This window comes from Hordeum vulgare, chromosome 6H (assembly GCF_904849725.1).
Source record: "Hordeum vulgare subsp. vulgare chromosome 6H, MorexV3_pseudomolecules_assembly, whole genome shotgun sequence".
Lineage (NCBI taxonomy): Eukaryota > Viridiplantae > Streptophyta > Magnoliopsida > Poales > Poaceae > Hordeum > Hordeum vulgare.
In genome coordinates, this window is record NC_058523.1 from 386,486,808 (window position 1) to 386,506,094 (window position 19,287).

At 46.1% G+C, this 19,287-nt stretch overlaps 1 protein-coding gene across 1 annotated transcript; it reads right to left on the minus strand.

The window, feature by feature from the left end:
- Positions 1 to 6,786: 6,786 nt before the first annotated feature.
- On the minus strand, positions 6,787 to 8,586 carry LOC123401696. The gene has a single exon (XM_045095547.1). It carries the CDS (start codon positions 7,898 to 7,900, stop codon positions 7,256 to 7,258), a length of 645 nt encoding a protein of 214 aa, XP_044951482.1. The 5' UTR covers positions 7,901 to 8,586; the 3' UTR covers positions 6,787 to 7,255.
- Positions 8,587 to 19,287: the final 10,701 nt, after the last annotated feature.

Sequence of the window (19,287 nt, forward strand, 5' to 3'; positions counted from 1 at the left end):
ACAAAAGCACCAGGCTAGAAAGGGCGAGCCTTCCACCTTTTACCAAGTATATATGTGCATTAAATTAAATAGCATAATATGGTGATATAACAAGGAACCCATGTATCACATGAAAACAACTACACCTGCAACTAGCAACGCTAACACATGGTTAAGCAAGCGGTAACATAGCCAATCAGTGGTTTGCTAGGTTGAACAGGTTGAAGGTTTTCATGGCATTGTTGAGAGGCTGATATTTAACATGTGGTAGGCAATGAGACATAATCGATAGAAGCGATGAAAATAGCATGGCAACGATAGTAATGGTATCTGGGGAAATGGTCATCTTCCCTGAGATCCCGCTTGGAAGAAGAATGACTCCGTGAAGCAGACGAACCGACGTAGTCGAACGGGTCCTCACAAGTCGACACGCTTGCGGAACTCTATCGAGACGAAGGAAACCGGAAACAAGAATCAACACACGATATTCACCACACGATGCACAACACAAATGATGCATGAGCAGCTGAGCACATGCAAGTCACGCCATGACAATACACAACACTCAAACACTACACACTAAGTGAAGTTCAATATGCAACGAGTTGCATATTGACGAAACTCCACTTTTATTTATTTAGTTCTATCCCGATTAGGTACACGACAATATTAAATGTGGTTAAACATGGCAAGAGGTGAAGCGTAATTTAATCTACCTATCTAGGCATTTTAAATGAGGTCAAAAATGACATATAGCATCTCCGAGACGACCTCACATGTTAATTTACAATTCTGTCCAGATCTGAACTAACACATTTAATTAGTTGTTAAATAGCAAAACAAATAGGTTCACGTGATTCTACGCGTCGTTACAAGCAATTTACACATAGAGAACATCTCCAACGGAGCTACGGATCAAAAGATACGGACAACGCAAGGTATGATGGCATGAATGCAACATGTGTGCAACGACGGTCACGAGCACCTCAAAACATACAACCAGAAAGAGAAAAAGAAACTACACGAGATTCTAAGAAAGTTTCATATAGGACACAGTCAAATCGGAGCTACGGTTCAACAACTACGAGCAAAACAAGATATCACTACAATTTACCAAAATCAGCCACATAGCATTTTCTACACCCCACAACTACGAGCTACTCAACTCCAATATGCTCAACCAAGGCATGAGACGATAGAGGGCAAGAGGCACTACAACAAACAACTAACAACAACTGGCATGGCATCATGGAACACTAGGAAAAAAAGTCACAAAATGGCTTCTCACACACAGTTTCAGACTTAGTGAAAATAATAGTTTATGAAGCTGCAGTTTTTGATCTGAAGGCATATTGACAGCAGCAAAACCATAAGCTACAGGACTCCAAATGACATGAAAATTCACAGTATGCTAGAGAATCACAAAGTCTACAACTAATTACATTGCACCAACCTCAAAAGAGCTACAGATCACAAGATAGAAGCAAGACAAGACAGCAACAAAATATAACAGATTCAGACTTAGAAATATTTCAGCATCTCTAAAACATCACTATTTCCTAGCAAGTAAAGATCAACCAAAGCACACCTAAACATGGATTTCTATTGCAACTAAAAATATCAGGGGCTAGACTAAACATCAAAGGGCAAATCTCTAGTTGATAACTCCTTCAAATGAAGCACGGAATAAATCCTACAAAATAGACAAGAGGGCAACATGACAAAATATCGCGCGAACTAACTTACTCAAAAGCTAAAACTAAATGCACAGTAAACATATAAAACATGTGGGGTTGCAACACAAAAAATTTGCCACACGTAAATGCGAGATAATGTCCTAAACACGGAAAACAAACTAGCGGCAAATCCCTACACGCAAAAATACCAATGACTATTCTAAAGTACATGGCAAAGGTGTTCCTAAAACATGGACATTTTATCTAAGTCATTCGGGTAATTCGGACACGCACGAGAAATTACTACGGAACAAATCCTATTGGAACAACACGTAAATCTAGGCATATGGCGGCTCAAACTATGTCAAACAATTATGCAAGTTATAAAATCATAATCTACGCGCAAAACTACACAAGATACACATCTAATTCATCGCGATCCGACTTACGGTTAAAAAGTTACACGCGTTCTAATATACGGTTTATTTTCTGAAATTTAATTAAATTCCGAAAAACCTAAATATCTAACGGGCCAGACAGGGGGCACATGATAATAGAAAAATGCCTAGGCGGGGAAAAAAGGGGGGATCTCATCAGAGGCCTCCGGGCCGGTTGGGAGGGGAGGCCGAAGCTTGGGCCTGGGGGGCCACCTGAGGTGGGCCTCGCCTGACCAGGCCGGCCCACGGGGCGAGGGGGCAGGCAGGCGCTGCCTGAGTCGTCTCCTCCCTCGTTCCCGAGAAGGAGCGGCGCTGGCGAGGGGCCCTGGATCGGCGGAAAGGCCGGGAAACGGAGGGGGAAGGCAGATCCATGGCGGGGATCCCCGGATCCGGCCGCCGGAGGCCGGCGGGTGGCGAGCACGGGAGGAGGAGGCCCAGGGCGCGGAGGCTTCGTGCGGATGCCAGGGGAGGCGGCAACAAGCTTGGCAGGCGAGCGATGGTGAGGCAGCGGCCGTGGCCAGCGGCGAAGGGCGAGCTCCGGGGCGGCGCGGGAGGCGAGCAGGCGGGGCGGCGGGGAACCGGGCAGGGCACGGGAGCTCGGGAGCGAGGGGCTGCTGCCCTCGGGCACGGACGCGGTCGAGCGGCTGGCGAGCCAGCGGCGGATCTGGGCTCAGCCGGGCCCAATCTTGGCCTGGTGGGCCCGGCGGCTGCGCAGAGGAGGGAGGGAGGAGAGAGAGTGGGTGGATTAGGGTTTCGGGGGCATGGTTTTCGAGGAGAGAGAGGAGAGGAGGTTGTCTACAAATACTCGGGGGTCTATTTATAGACAAATGGGGGGCTAGGTTAACCGGAATTTCGTTCCGGATCAAACCGTGCGGTCGGAATCGGACGATTCCGCACGCGGGAACGGGTAAGTGGATGTGTAGTGTAGTTATCCGGAGACGAGAGGGAAAACGGGCGACGCTGCAACGATTTTTAAAACACCGACAACCGTCCGACGGTAGACCGAATACGGTGCCGCTACGGTCGACCGTTCGGGTACCAGACGGACTCCGACCGCGACGAAATTCGAGAGGCGGCCTAGCTATATTAAATTAAGACCGCACGTCAAATCTCAACCCAATCAGACAAAGTTTTACACACACTTTTTAAAACAAGATTTAAACGATGCCGCGGGCGCGTGCGAGTGCGGTCGGGCTCAGAACGGACAGCGACGAGAACCGACAACTAACAATGGATGCAAGTTTTGAAAACTGGCGGCAGCGAAGATGTCGATGCAATGCAGATGATGCGCATAATGCGATGATGAATGCGACAGACAAACATACCACACGACGAAAACGGAATAAAAATAGAATCTTCTGGGACGTCGGCATCGGGCTGTCACATGCTTGCACCTCATAAACACTGGACTCTTAAATAGTCTTATGTCCTCCAGATTCACCGCTACTTCCACGACATTTCTGGCAAAGCGCACAAGTTTGTCTACTGCATGAAACCTCCCATAGATACTGAGCTCAGCCAGGTTGTGGTGCTTGAAATCAGATGCAGATGGTTCCCACTCTAGTCCCTTGTCCTTCTCCTTGCAAACCACATGCAACTCCCTCCGTTTTCCCGTTACCATTTCACATAAATGATTCCGCACCTGCATTTGGTCAGGTAAAAAATTCCTAACTGGCCAGAGGATGTTTGAACATCGAAAATGAGAATTGAAGAATCGGTACAAGAGTTCACCAAGACGAGTAGTTCCTTAAGGTTAGGTGCACCATGGAGTAAGAACATTGTCCAAGTCATATCAGAAATGCCAATTAAATTCACAATCCTGAGTTTGTGGAACACCGGTAACAATCGTCTTCGACCTTCCGGTTTGACCCAAATCTGCAAAAGATATAATAGTGCAGAATTATGTTAACCAAAAATAATGGTTGCAACCTCCCGACGACATGGCCAAGAAAACATGGACACGTCACTGACAAGATTGTAAACTCAGGTGAAGCAACCCTTTGAGTTGCTATGCTGACAGCAACAGTCTGGCCAATTAAAGTGAACTCATCTCCCAAGTACTTCCTTCGTTTCAAAATATAAGACATTTTAGAGATTTTACTAGAAAACTATATACGGAGCAAAATGAATGAATGTACATTCTAAAATATGTCTATATACATCCGTATGTAGTTTATAATGCAATCTTTAAAAGGTCTTATATTTTGGAACGGAGGGAGTAGAATTGCATGAGCAACAGGTGAATGGGGTATAAACTTCCAACCCTCCTTCCCAGTAAGCTCCTGGTTGCTTGCAGCACGGTGGTGTTGTCCCGAATTATATCGTCTGAGGTTAACTTGCTCCAATCTTTGTGTTTGGGCTCAAAATAACCAGCCGTTATAACAAGTTTTGAGAGCATAGCAGGGATCTGCTTCCAACGTCTGGAGAGGATGGTGGTTCGCGCGGCGTCGGCGATATCAAGTCGCTCGACAATGTTGAGCAAAACGTCATCAGGCAACCTGCTGAGCCAATCATCTTGCCTGTCCTACATTTGATATATATGGAAACAAATCAAGTTGATTTCTTATATTAGACTCACCATAGATGCCCGTGAAGCACTGATACGGACAAATCTGCCGGAATAATAATAACTAGAGCTCAAAGGGTGACAACACCAACAACGACACAGTAATTGGTAGATCATCTCTAACAGATTAAGGGTCCAATTTAGCTACGTCCAAACATAAATTATAAAAAAAACTGTAAAACTATGGTAAATAACTCCTTCCTCCAGCTGGTCGTGCCGGTCACGTCGGTCCCCATCGCCCGTCGGCCGCGGCCGTCTCCGTCGACCGTGCCCAACCTCGCCGGCCACGCCTTGTCGCCCACTGGCCATGCCCCGTCGACTCTGTCGTCAGCGACTTGCTCTGTTGCCAGCCGCGTCGACCGAGCCGTGCCCCTTTACTGTTGCGCTGGGAGGATTCCGGCGGTCAGGCTGAGGTCATGGGAGGTCATGGCGAGGTCTAGCTCGTCCAATTCAAACTGGCGACGATCGATTGCGGCGTCCAGTGGCCTTTTTGGGCGTGCTGTGATCAATTCCGGCAAGTTTAGGACAGATTTCGGCAAACTCCACGACGGCGTGTTTGCTCAGATAAGGTTTGATCGGCTCCTAAAATCGGCATTTCAACCTTCAAATTAAGGGTTTCGGTGTGACTTTACTGTGTCCTTTAATAATTTTACGTGTTGAATCATTTTTATGGTTTCTGTTCTGCATATCTTTTACAAAAAAAATTCTAAAACGCAAAAAATACGAGTTTGATCACTTATATATGCTCTAAGTATAAATAAAAATCCGTATAGCAGTTTTGGACGCCATAGCCGGAGTCCGGAGAGGTGTCGCAATGTGTCGACAGTTGCTGGCCTCGGGCGAATCTGGTGACTGCCTACCAGGGGTATCTCTCGGGAAGATATACGGCGCCTTGGATCTCGCCTCCAGTGGCGATTCGGAGATTGGAGTTGAAGACGGCGGCGGCGGCGACGGTGGGGAGCTTGGCACACGGCAGGCGTCGGGGCAACCGGCACACAACCGACCGGTGTGAGGCCTGCCATGATGAAACGGATGGGCTAAAGCCACCGGTTGTGGGCATCGACCATTCCTTTAGATTTTCAGTCAGTTTTTTAATAAAAACGCAAAACATTTTTGAAAATCATGAACATTTTCTTATATTCATAACTTTTTTGCAAATTTTAGGTTTTTCTTATTAAACGTGGACATTTTTTGAATTTGTGAAATATTTAAAAATTTGTTGAAAACATATGAAGAATTTCTAAATAGAGTATATTTTTTGATTTTTCAATTTTGTTTTTGAAAAATTCTGAACACTTTAGTTGAATTTCCGAACACTTTATTAAAACAAGCAAATAAATTAAATATATAAACATTTTTTAAAGTGTGGTTTTTAAAAATTTGTGAACCGTATCCGAACATTTTTTTTGAAAGAAAAAATCTTTTAAAATGTAAAATTTAAGGGCCTTTTTTGTTTGCAAGATTTTAGAAACACAGGAATATAAAAAGTAGAGGGTTGGACCGTTGGAGTGACATGTTCATTTGAATCCTATAGGAATGAGTGTTTGATGTCACGGGAAAATATGAAATTGTAAAAAGAGGTTGGAGTGGATGTTATATTTCTATGAAATGTAGTATAAAAGATTTCACAGAAAAAATTTCTATGGAATCCAATCCAATGAATTAAAGGACCAATGTAGGAAAAATACCTAAGGATTTTAATCCTCCAAAAGTTCTATAGAATTTCTTTGAATCAAAGGAGCCCTAAAAAGAAACGAGCTAAATTTTGAAATAAAACAAAATTACCGAGAAATTTTAAAAATACGGAACTTTCCGCATTTCCGCACAATTTCTGAAAAAGAAATAGACGAGTAAAATATGGATAATCTTTTTTATGTTTTTAAAAAGTGAAGTTAAGTTTAAATGTGAGATCGGAACAAGTTTGAATTGTTTTAAGTTTATATTAATGTTTAATTTAGTTTATTGTATCTTTTTAAATGTGTGGACGGCTCTTTTTTCAAATTAAAAGTCGGACAAGTTGCAATGCGGATTGCACGGACGTTGCCATAGGTGGGTTGACGAACAAGTGTCATAGCGCTAGATTTGTTTTTTGAAAGGCGGTCCCTTAGGGTTCGATCCATTAAAAAAGTAGAAAAGAGTTGCCCGGTTAATTAATTAAAACCCGAACGAAAACCGTTACAACACGTCCTCAATAGGGCACCAACAACAAACCGACCCTCGGAGCCGCGCATCCAGTGAGCCGCCGGTTTCGTCACCCAAGCAATCCGTAACCGACACCTTACAACCAAAATCGAAGTTGCCGCTCCGGCATCCATGCCGACCCCGAAGCCGCGCACCAGGCGAGCCGTCTGCCCTGCTTCCCAAGCAACCGGAGCCGACACCCTACAAGTATCTCCGGAGCCGCCGCTCTGACGCACAAACCATGACCATACACGCCGACCTCGAGGTTGTGCATCAGGCTAGCCGTTCGCTTCATCACTCGAACCACCAAAGCCGACACCACACAACCAAATCTGAAGCCGCCGCTCCAGCATCCACGCTGACCCCAAGGCCGCGTACCAGGCTGGCCAACAACACCGTCACCCACGTGACAAATGCTACACCCCTTCATGATGACTAGATTTGGAACCGTTGTTCCGAGCTCCACGTCGGCCCCAAGGTCGTGCACCACCGAGGCCGATGACAGTCACATGCCAAGACCACTCCAAAGCGAAGCCTCCAAGAAGGAATGCCACCAGAGCGCCGCCATCGTCCGTTCCAGGAACCAGGAATAGGGGTTTCCTCCGGAGTGCGAGAGAAGAGGTCTTAGGCCCTCGAACGAAGACGCCTCCAAAGAGGTAAGCGGCGCCCACAAGCGTCGCCGTCGTCGGCTCCGGACAAGGCCACAACAAGGCTTTCACCCCGAGGAGCCAAAAGAAGTCTTCCCCTCGAACCGGCATATGAGAGCCACCGCCTGCGTGAACCACCACCCACCACCAAAGCCCGGAGTCATCAATCAGAAGAGCCCCGCCATCGTTGCCTGCACCACACAGAGCCGCTGACCACGCAAGCCCATCACCATCGCACGAGCCAGAACCAGCCACGTCTGGCCACATCCGGCACCCCGCACCACAGCCACAGCGAACCCACCGACCAACACCAAGCGTCCCCTGGGAAGACCGAGGACCACCGCAATGCAGCATAGTCATGATGCACCCGAGCTCCAGCCATGGCGCTGCCCACACAGCCACCACGACCGCCATTATCGAATAAGAGATCCGAGGCCGCCGCCCCGGCGACCGACCACCACCCGCTCACCAGATCCGCCTCGAAGGAGCGTCACCCACGCCCCCCGTTGAGCAGCAGCACAACCCGTCGATCCAGCCCGAGGGGAACGACAACCGCATCTACATGCCAGAGCGAACTGCCGCTCCTCCATACGCTGGAGCTGGCCGCCGGCGCACCCGCCGAGCTCCGCGCCGGACGCACAAGCAGCAGGCCCTGCGTGACCCAGATCGGGCCCGCATCGCTGCCATCCACACCCCGTGCCTCACCCTGCCTCGTCCCTGCACGACCGCGCCACGCGCCGCACCACGCGCCGCACCACACCGCCGCGCCGACCGCCACCTTTGCACCGACGACCATCCACGACCTCGCCGCCGTCGACGCGCCAGCCGCAGCCGCCCAACTCCGAGGTCGGCCTCCAGATCCAATCGCCCCTCCTCGACAATGGGATGGCCGCGAAGGCGAGAGAACGCCCGGCCGCCACCTTCCTCGGAGCGCGCACGGGATTCTCCGACGGCCCCCTCAGGTGGCGGCAAGGCTGGGGGGAGGGCAGAGGGACCCGGCGGCGCGGTGGGAGCGTTCCCCCTTGTCGCCATAGGAGCGACGCGGGGGGGAGGGGGGGGGGGGTCATGGTTTATCAATCCCCATTTCAAGTTTGATGAAATTAGACATTATGCATGGATGGTCACTCAAGCAACTATTTACACACAATTCTAGGGCTGTAATTCCCATTCCCCCCCCCCCCCCCCCCCCCCCCCCCCCCCGAATGACTAGGATCCAATAATATCTTTTTCAATGAATTCAAAATGGCCTTTAGAAAAAGTCCATGATATTTTATTAAGGGGGAAACCTCTGGCAAAAATGATGCACGCAATTATTGTACATTTTTAGATATTTGATTTAACTCATACTATATTTGAATTGGAGCCATTTAAATGCTATATATATTTTTGGATGCTCCAATAATTCTGAAACTCTACATGGGACTCTCAAATAATTCATAAGGCATCCATAAAAAGTTTCAGGATTTATTTAAAATGATTTAGTATTTTTCTAAATCAAAATAGATTGAAAAATACATAGAAACACAATCAAAGAGAGAGAGGGTGAGAGAAATCTTACCTCGTGCAGCCCCGCCCACTAGGGGCACAAGCGTCTTCTTCCTCTAGCCAGAAGGCACAAGAGAAGCTCGTCACGGTGCTCGCCGCACGCCCGCATGCACCTGCGTGTGTGGCTTCTCCCAGCTAGCGCGACAAGTCGTATAATGTCGCCGCAACCGTGTTGACCCCGCTGACCATCTCATTCTTCCCCTCACCCTCTCTCTCGCCTGCTCCTAGTCATGCCCGAGAGCGCTATGGTCATGTCATCGTCGCCTGCATGGTATCGGCAACCCCTTGCCGCGCCACCATGTCCTATAGAACCCCCGTGCTCCGGTTCCTTTTCGTGCCCAAGGAAGGAAGCCGGGAAGCCCTGAAATGTCGGCATCGAGCTCCTCGTCCCTGCCATGGTCGCCGACCCTCATCGTCAAATTCGTCGGCTTCACAGCTTCCTCGACCTCGCCATCACCTCCAGAAGAACCCCGATGAGCCTCTAATTCGTTTCCCAGTGACGTTGTTCTTGATTTCGAGCTCTAGCTAGCCTAGCCGTCGCACCCGAGGATCCCTAGCCACCGGCCATGTCGCCGACGTTTCAACTGCTTCCGCTCACGTCCAAGCACATAGGCGTGCTGAGCGCCCCTAGGGTGCCGAAATACGCGCCCGTTTCCCTTTTCGAGTACCGTTGCTTTGGTTCGGTTGAACCCGAGATCCGGCCGCCACATTTGTGGTCGTCACCCTCAACTCCAAAATTACAGCCCTAGAATTGTAATTAGTTGCTTGAGTGTAACAAAATGTGGAGGGTAACAAAATGTGGGGGGGGGGGGGGCGGAGGGTAACAAAATTACAGCCCTAGAATTGTGTGTAAATAGTTGCTTGAGTGACCATCCATGCATAATGTCTAATTTCATCAAACTTGAAATGGGGATTGATAAACCATTGACCCCCCCCCTTTGAATGACTAGGATCCAATAATATCTTTTTCAATGAATTCAAAATGGCCTTTAGAAAAAGTCCATGATATTTTATTAAGGGGGAAACCTGTGCCAAAAATGATGCACGCAATTATTGTACATTTTTAGATATTTGATTTAACTCATACTATATTTGAATTGGAGCCATTTAAATGCTATATATATTTTTGGATGCTCCAATAATTCTGAAACTCTACATGGGACTCTCAAATAATTCATAAGGCATCCATAAAAAGTTTCAGGATTTATTTAAAATGATTTAGTATTTTTCTAAATCAAAATAGATTGAAAAATACATAGAAACACAATCAAAGAGAGAGAGGGTGAGAGAAATCTTACCTCGTGCAGCCCACCTAGCAGGCCCAGCCCACTAGGGGCACAAGCGTCTTCTTCCTCTAGCCAGAAGGCACAAGAGAAGCTCGTCACGGTGCTCGCCGCACGCCCGCATGCACCTGCGTGTGTGGCTTCTCCCAGCTAGCGCGACAAGTCGTATAATGTCGCCGCAACCGTGTTGACCCCGCTGACCATCTCATTCTTCCCCTCACCCTCTCTCTCGCCTGCTCCTAGTCATGCCCGAGAGCGCTATGGTCATGTCATCGTCGCCTGCATGGTATCGGCAACCCCTTGCCGCGCCACCATGTCCTATAGAACCCCCGTGCTCCGGTTCCTTTTCGTGCCCAAGGAAGGAAGCCGGGAAGCCCTGAAATGTCGGCATCGAGCTCCTCGTCCCTGCCATGGTCGCCGACCCTCATCGTCAAATTCGTCGGCTTCACAGCTTCCTCGACCTCGCCATCACCTCCAGAAGAACCCCGATGAGCCTCTAATTCGTTTCCCAGTGACGTTGTTCTTGATTTCGAGCTCTAGCTAGCCTAGCCGTCGCACCCGAGGATCCCTAGCCACCGGCCATGTCGCCGACGTTTCAACTGCTTCCGCTCACGTCCAAGCACATAGGCGTGCTGAGCGCCCCTAGGGTGCCGAAATACGCGCCCGTTTCCCTTTTCGAGTACCGTTGCTTTGGTTCGGTTGAACCCGAGATCCGGCCGCCACATTTGTGGTCGTCACCCTCAGCTCCAAAATTACAGCCTTAGAATTGTAATTAGTTGCTTGAGTGTAACAAAATGTGGAGGGTAACAAAATGTGGGGGGGGGGGCGGAGGGTAACAAAATTACAGCCCTAGAATTGTGTGTAAATAGTTGCTTGAGTGACCATCCATGCATAATGTCTAATTTCATCAAACTTGAAATGGGGATTGCTAAACCATGACCCCCCCCCTTTGAATGACTAGGATCCAATAATATCTTTTTCAATGAATTCAAAATGGCCTTTAGAAAAAGTCCATGATATTTTATTAAGGGGGAAACCTTTGCCAAAAATGATGCACGCAATTATTGTACATTTTTAGATATTTGATTTAACTCATACTATATTTGAATTGGAGCCATTTAAATGCTATTTATATTTTTGGATGCTCCAATAATTCTGAAACTCTACATGGGACTCTCAAATAATTCATAAGGCATCCATAAAAAGTTTCAGGATTTATTTAAAATGATTTAGTATTTTTCTAAATCAAAATAGATTGAAAAATACATAGAAACACAATCAAAGAGAGAGAGGGTGAGAGAAATCTTACCTCGTGCAGCCCACCTAGCAGGCCCAGCCCACTAGGGGCACAAGCGTCTTCTTCCTCTAGCCAGAAGGCACAAGAGAAGCTCGTCACGGTGCTCGCCGCACGCCCGCATGCACCTGCGTGTGTGGCTTCTCCCAGCTAGCGCGACAAGTTGGATAATGTCGCCGCAACCGTGTTGACCCCGCTGACCATCTCATTCTTCCCCTCACCCTCTCTCTCTCGCCTGCTCCTAGTCATGCCCGAGAGCGCTATGGTCATGTCATCGTCGCCTGCATGGTATCGGCAACCCCTTGCCGCGCCACCATGTCCTATAGAACCCCCGTGCTCCGGTTCCTTTTCGTGCCCAAGGAAGGAAGCCGGGAAGCCCTGAAATGTCGGCATCGAGCTCCTCGTCCCTGCCATGGTCGCCGACCCTCATCGTCAAATTCGTCGGCTTCACAGCTTCCTCGACCTCGCCATCAGCTCCAGAAGAACCCCGATGAGCCTCTAATTCGTTTCCCAGTGACGTTGTTCTTGATTTCGAGCTCTAGCTAGCCTAGCCGTCGCACCCGAGGATCCCTAGCCACCGGCCATGTCACCGACGTTTCAACTGCTTCCGCTCACGTCCAAGCACATAGGCGTGCTGAGCACCCCTAGGGTGCCGAAATATGCGCCCGTTTCCCTTTTCGAGTACCGTTGCTTTGGTTCGGTTGAACCCGAGATCCGGCCGCCACATTTGTGGTCGTCACCCTCAGCTCCAGCCTCCCCACAGCCCCCCGCCACCACTATTGGATGCGCACGAGTAAGGCATACCTCATGCCGGCCTCAGCTCATCGTTTCATCGCTCGTAGCTCAATCCTGAGTGGGCTCCCTCGCGCTTTGTGGTCACCGGCGACAACCTCGTCGGCCTGAGCCACTGCTCGATGAGCCCCGCTTGTTAGGTAATTAGGTTAGCACCAATTACTAATTATTAGTTGACACCTTGACCCACTGATAGGTGGGTCTAGCGTTTCTTAAATACTGCCTCTGTAAACTAATACTCCCTCCGTCCCAAAATATAAGACTACATACGGAGTAAAATGATTGAATCTATACTCTAAAATATGTCTATGTATATCTGTATGTAGTTTATAGTGTAATCTCTAAAAAGTCTTATATTTAGGAACGGATGGAGTATAAGAGCGTTTAATGATTAAACACTCTTATATAAGTTTACAAAGGGAATGGTTAGTTAGATTTGAGTAACCCTGGTTAACCTCCCGTGCCACTAACGTGTGACCCCACACATTAGGTTTGACGTAGACCAGCATGTTGACATGCTCACATCACAGTGACCTCACGCCAACGCAATAACTCAATTCTGGAATTTATATAAATCTTAAATGATTTATTTACTTTAGAAAATGTTTAAAACTTCTAAAATTTATATAAAATCATCTATAACTCGGGTGAAAATAAATTATATATAAAAAATGATCAAAAAAATATGAAGAATCCGTTTATGCCATGTTAATGCATGTTTTAACAAGCTAACATCACCAATTTAATATATATTGGAGTTGGAATAATGATCAGAAAAAATATGAAGAAAAAAGTGATGGTTAGGACAATTTGATAAATAATGTGGGAGTTGGAATTTAATATATATTTGCATTCACTTGACTTAATATGATTATCTATTGCATTAGGTTAATTCAATGCTTTAACATGACATATCATCGAGCTGATTGTGCATTGCATGAATTGAATGTCTTCCCTCTTGTTTGTCGGTGGTTGTTCTCCCTCGATAGATGGTTCCGACGTTGTGATTCTTGTCACCGATGAAGACTCACTGTTATCTTTAAAAGTGACACACAAGCAACCCCCCTTGAGCATACTCGTATAAACCCACTCTCTCGCTCCTGCTCTCTTTTACTGCATTAGGACAACAACGATTCAACTGTTACATGTTACCGGTAGTTGAACCCATTCCTTTGCATGACATGTATTTGCCACAATAAATAGTTGAAACCACTCAGCCTGAGTAGTAAGTGTCTACCCATCCATGCTTGCTTACTGTGTGGGCTATGCTTAGAGTCGTGTCGGGTCTGATCCATCCGGGCGATGAGTCAGAATGGTTATGAACATGTCCTGCTGTGTGAGAGCTAAGTGTGTGAATCCAATTTGGTAAAGGTAGCAATGAGAGGCCATGTAGGAGTACATGGTGGGTTGTCTTATTGGGACCGTCCTTAAGAACCGAGTTTCCTGAATGTTATCCAAGACAAGATACTACCATACATTGGGATCCTTAAGAACCGAGTTTCATGTATGTTATCCAAGACAAGATACTACCTTATCGAGGAGTTGCAACTAGTTTATCTATTTTGTAGCATGTGTTGGCGGTCGTGCATCGCGCTGACAAGAGGGCTAGGCTATGGCGCGGTAGATGCACCGTGGCTCGGTGTACCAAGCATAGAACCATCCGTCGAGGTGGGCTTGGGAACCGTGTACACATCATTTGGGGTTGTAATGGAAACTTCGACCAGACTTCCTTGCGGGTTCAGTCTCAAATAGGCAATAAACCTGGACTAGAGTCTTGTGTGGTTAGTTTGGTCGTGGCCGATGCCCATGCCAGTGCTTCCGCTTGAAGGTGGACAAAATGCATAACGTGCATATGGTGATAAGTGGTGAGAGCGTGTTTGAAGAAGTATACACCTGCATGGTTAATTCATCCTTTCGAATAGTCGCGTCCGTGGATATGCACTACTTGGAAAATTATATGGTACATAGAAAACATGAACTCGATACTCTAAAATGTGTAAGATAAGTGTGAGTACTATGGATGGCCTTCTCGTAGGGAGATGTGTGCGCTATCCCATAATGGTGTATTGATGTGGTGAATATGTCGACTCTGTGTGCTATCTCGCCTCAAAGAAAGTACTTGTGGTCCTAGTACAGGTTAACCAAGAGTCAAGGTTGGCTTGTTGCAATAAAATCCACGACCCCCTTTGTTGAAAATGATGCATATGTAGATAGTTCTGATGTAAGTCTTGCCGAGTACCTTTGTACTCACGGTTGCTTAATTATATTTTTGCAGAGGAGACTTCGGTCTCACTATTGGTTTTCTATGCAAAGTTCGATGTTGACCGGGTTAGCTTGGGAATCCCACATAGAGGTATGGTTCCTTTGGGAGGGTTGTTATAGATTTTCAGGCTCCTCCAGTCACTTTTAGTAGATGTATGTACTTAGATATGTTGTGTTTCCGCTTGTTGCTTGTATTACTTGAGTGTTGGGTCATGTGAACCCTATTTGTAATATCACACTATGTTGGCTCTTATGGGTCTTTAATAACACTTTCAGTCGTAGAGTTGTGTTGTGATGCCATGTTGTATCTACACATATCATGCATATTGCGTGTATGTTTTGAAATGCATTGTATGTGTGCGATTCGACACCTAGTTGTGTACCTTTTGTAACCCTCTTTACAGGGAAATACCTCTTTGTGCTTCCACCGAGCCATGATAGCTTGCTACTGCTCCGGACACATTGATTGACTAGCGTGTATCCTTCTTTGTTATTATGGCTATCCCTACGGGGAAATGTCACAAGATGTAATGGAGTCTGTGTAGCCTGCTATGACTTGTCTACACGGAGTTGATGACATAAATGCCTCACGGTGTAATGGAGTCCATGTAGTTTGCTATAACTCGTCTACACGTAGTTGCTGACCCACACCTGCATTGCTTGGTTATGTATGCATGTCCCTGTATGGATGTGCCACTTGGGTTTATAACTAGTCATGTCAACCAGGATTCTCTGACATATGATTGCTAATGACATATTCATATACGTGAGCCAAATGACGCAAACGTTCACGGCAAATGTAAGGTGATAGCCGTGGAGTTTACCATGCGTGAGGCCGCAAAGTGATATCTAGATTTGTATGGCTTAGGATCGGGGTCCCGACAACAAGTCCCCGCATTCGAACAAGTGGCATACTAGTACTCTTCCTAGTGAGATCCCGCAACCCAAACGGCGCTGGTGGACGTGAGGTCGATGATGGAGGAGTCGACGTCCATCACGATGAGATTGCGGCGTCCGCATTGATTCACCATAGCAATGTGAGAGAATGCGACTCTGCCTCGCCAACGTCCACCATCGTGAGTGCTTCCTACATCTCCCATGCTTGCTGCCTCACTCGGGGATCACGACACGCCATGCTTGTTTCCAAGGACGCCCATGGGCCATGGTATGTCCTCTAGCTTGGCACGCCAATGGAAAGGTTGCACGTTTGTTACTGCATTCGGATGCTAAACAGACTACACCGCCTTCGGTGTGGTAGTGATGACAGATACATGCACCGATTGGGCGGGTGCAATGGATTTCCTACAGAAGGAGTCCAAGCGCTGTCATCGGATGGCCACCTCCCGGGAGCAACGAAGCACATGCCATACGTCCATCTCCTCCTCGGGTCTGCAAGGGATGAGCTCATGATTGACGGATCTGAAGTTGTAGGACACAAATCCGCTGCCCGCCGTGCCGAAGAAGGCGAGAGATCGCTAGACGGGAGTTTGGGTGGCCGAGGGTAGTGTAGTGGAGTTGCTAGGGCTTGATCTGACGAGGGGGTCAGAACGAATATATATGGGGTCGGGAGATTGCCAAACGAGAGTTTGGGTGGCGGAGTGGAATGTAGTGGAGTTGCTAGGGCATGATCCAAGGAGGGGGTTAGACCTAGGATTGGATGACTTCCTAGACGAGAAACCAAGGGCTAAAACCTACCCATAAAAACACTAGTTTCAAGGCATACAAAAGGCAATCTAAGTTGCATAACAAATAAGATATCAAACATAATATTTAATGACAGAATTTGTTCCATGATGGGTCAACTAATAAACCAAGACAAATCAAAAGACAATATGTAAAATAGATAGATGATACAAATGATTGATACCAAATCAAAGTATTGATTGATCTCTGCCTCCCATGACTACGTCTTCAATAGCAGAAGAAGCTAAACCTTCAATCATCAATTTTTAAACGCAAATGAGTGCATAATATAGCAGGTAAAACTAGTTAATAATAGATGTAAAATGTGAAAACTTACGTCTAGGACGAGGCAAAATGCCTTGACGTGTGCGATAACCTTGAAATCGCTCGATTATCTTTGATTCTCCAATACTAACAAATACATCTCGCTCAATGTAACATATGATTCTATGATGCATCTAATCATCACCCATTTTGTTCCTCGATCCAGTCTTGATAATGCTCACTGCTAAGAATGCTCTTTCCACTGTTGCGGTTGCAACATGTAAAATGAATGCTAACTCAACAAGATGGTAAAACAAGGGACAAGTTGTGTGCATATCAGTTTTAACCATATTAATGGCAAGATGACCAAGATCATTGCAATTCATCAAATATGGTTCAACTCTTGCTTACCGAATGAATGAGTCTAGTTGGTTTATAAGGACAAAAGTAACTTCATATGTAGAGAAGTCATCAACATACATATTAGCAAGATCTACTGGCTTGTGTTCACTATAATAGGCAAATGAATTCTTTGGATCAAGACAAGCAATGCATCTCAGCAACTGAGTAGACCTTTTGGCAAAGCGGATAACTCCACAATAAGTTGATCATGCAACACATTGAATGTTTCAATTTTCAAGTGATGGATGTGAGTTACTGACTCCTTGCGAGTGCGTTGGTTTCCCTCCAAGCTTAAAGGGTGATGTAGCACAACGACGACAAGTATTTCCCTCAATTAAGAAACCAATGTATCAATCGAGTAGGAAGATCCACAAGACTATGTAAGGAGAACATGCACACAGATAGCAAATCCCCACAACCCAACGCGTAGAGGGGTTGTCAATCCCTCGTGGGTAAAGTAAGGATGGATTGATAGATGGAAAAAAGAGTCATAGCAAATAGAATGCAACCAGGTATCTTTGGTTTTTTTGATAATATAGATCTGAAAACAAAAGCGCAAATAAAGTAGAAAAGCAAATAGCAAATTAGAGATTGCAAATAGATGATGTGAAGTAGAATCGGGGGCTATAGGTTTTACTAGTGGCTTCTCTCAAGAAAATAGCAAGCGGTGGGTAGACAAAGTACTGTTGGGCAACTGATAGAGAAGGAAATAATTATGACTATATTCAAGACAATGATCATGTATATAGGCATCATGTCAAAAATAAATAGACCGACTTTTGCGTGCATCTAGTTCTGTTACTCCACACATCGATCGCTATCCAGCATGCATCTAGTGTATTGAGTTCATGGAGAAATGGAGTAATTCCTTAAGAATGACGACATGATGTAGACAAGAACTATTCATGTAGGAATAGACCCCCATCGTTTTATCCTTAATGACAACAATACATGCGTGTCATGTCTCTTTCTATCACCGAGATTGAGCACTGCAAGATCGAACTCATCACAAAGCACCTCTTCCCATTGCAAGATAAAGGATCAAGTTGGCTAGACAAAAACCAAATATCGGAAAAGAAATACGAGGCTATAATAATCAAGCATGAATATGTTTTCATACATGTGATCATAAGCTCAAAATTCATCGGATCCCAACAAACACACCGCGAAAGAAAGAGTTACATCATATGGATCTCCAAGAGACCATTGTATTGAGAAACAAAACGAGAGAGAAAGCCATCTAGCTACTGCCTACGGACCCGTAGGTCTGATATGAACTAATCACACATCATGGGAGGAACACCAATGAAGATGTTGAACCCATCCATGATCGTGTTCTTCTCTACAAAAGGCTCTAGATTGGTTTTCGTGCCTCTGGAACTTGCGGCGGTTGAAACGATTTTTCGTCGAATCCTCTAGGGTTTCTAGAATATTGGTGTATTTATAGAGCTCAGAGGTGGTGGAAAAGCTTCTAGAGGTCCCTGCTAGACACCATGCCGCACGAGGGGCCTTTGGCGCACCGTGGTGTCTACTGCCGCCCTGGGCATCGGCTGCTGCTCAATCGTAGCCCCCAAGTTTCCTTTTTGTCCAAAAAACTCCATAAAGTTTGGTGGCAATTGGACCTCATCTCATATGGATTTTCTATGAATTAAAAAACAACAACTAGCACTAGGCACTATATCAATAGTTTAGTCCCAAAAACTGATATAAAATTGCTATAAAATGATTATAAAACATCCAAGAATGATAACATAACAGCATAGAACAATAAAAAATTATAGATACGTTGGAGACGTATCAGTTACCAATTGCCCACGCCAAGTCCTTGAAGCCCCATTAGTAGCTCTTGTATCTTCCATATTTGGCACTATAATGTTGTATTTGAGATAGAAGTCTGTTACCTCTTTAAAGAGCTCATCCACACCATTTTTCCTTATCTCTTGAATATCCTCCAACGTGGTTTTAATCAATCCAACATCACGTACAATATGCTGATTTTTCATTTGCAAGCATTGTGACACATTGTTAGTCTTGTCGAATAATCTAATCATAAGATGCAATATGAGAACAAATTCAAAGGACTCCATGTGTTTTATCAACCCCGTGGCTATGTTTCTTTGGGAAACATTATCTGCGTCGATCATTTTTGTTGACAAGCTACTGTAGGGAAACACCCCACAACTTTTCTTTTATTCCATTAACAGATTATATGTACATGAGAGAGGGTTGGGATGTACAAATGAGGAGGGGGTGGGAAGGGTACAAACCTCAAGGAG

Coding starts and splice junctions, on each gene's coding strand:
- LOC123401696 (XM_045095547.1), bottom strand. CDS start 7,900: ATGGCGGTCGTGGTGGCTGTGTGGGCAGCGCCATGGCTGGAGCTCGGG.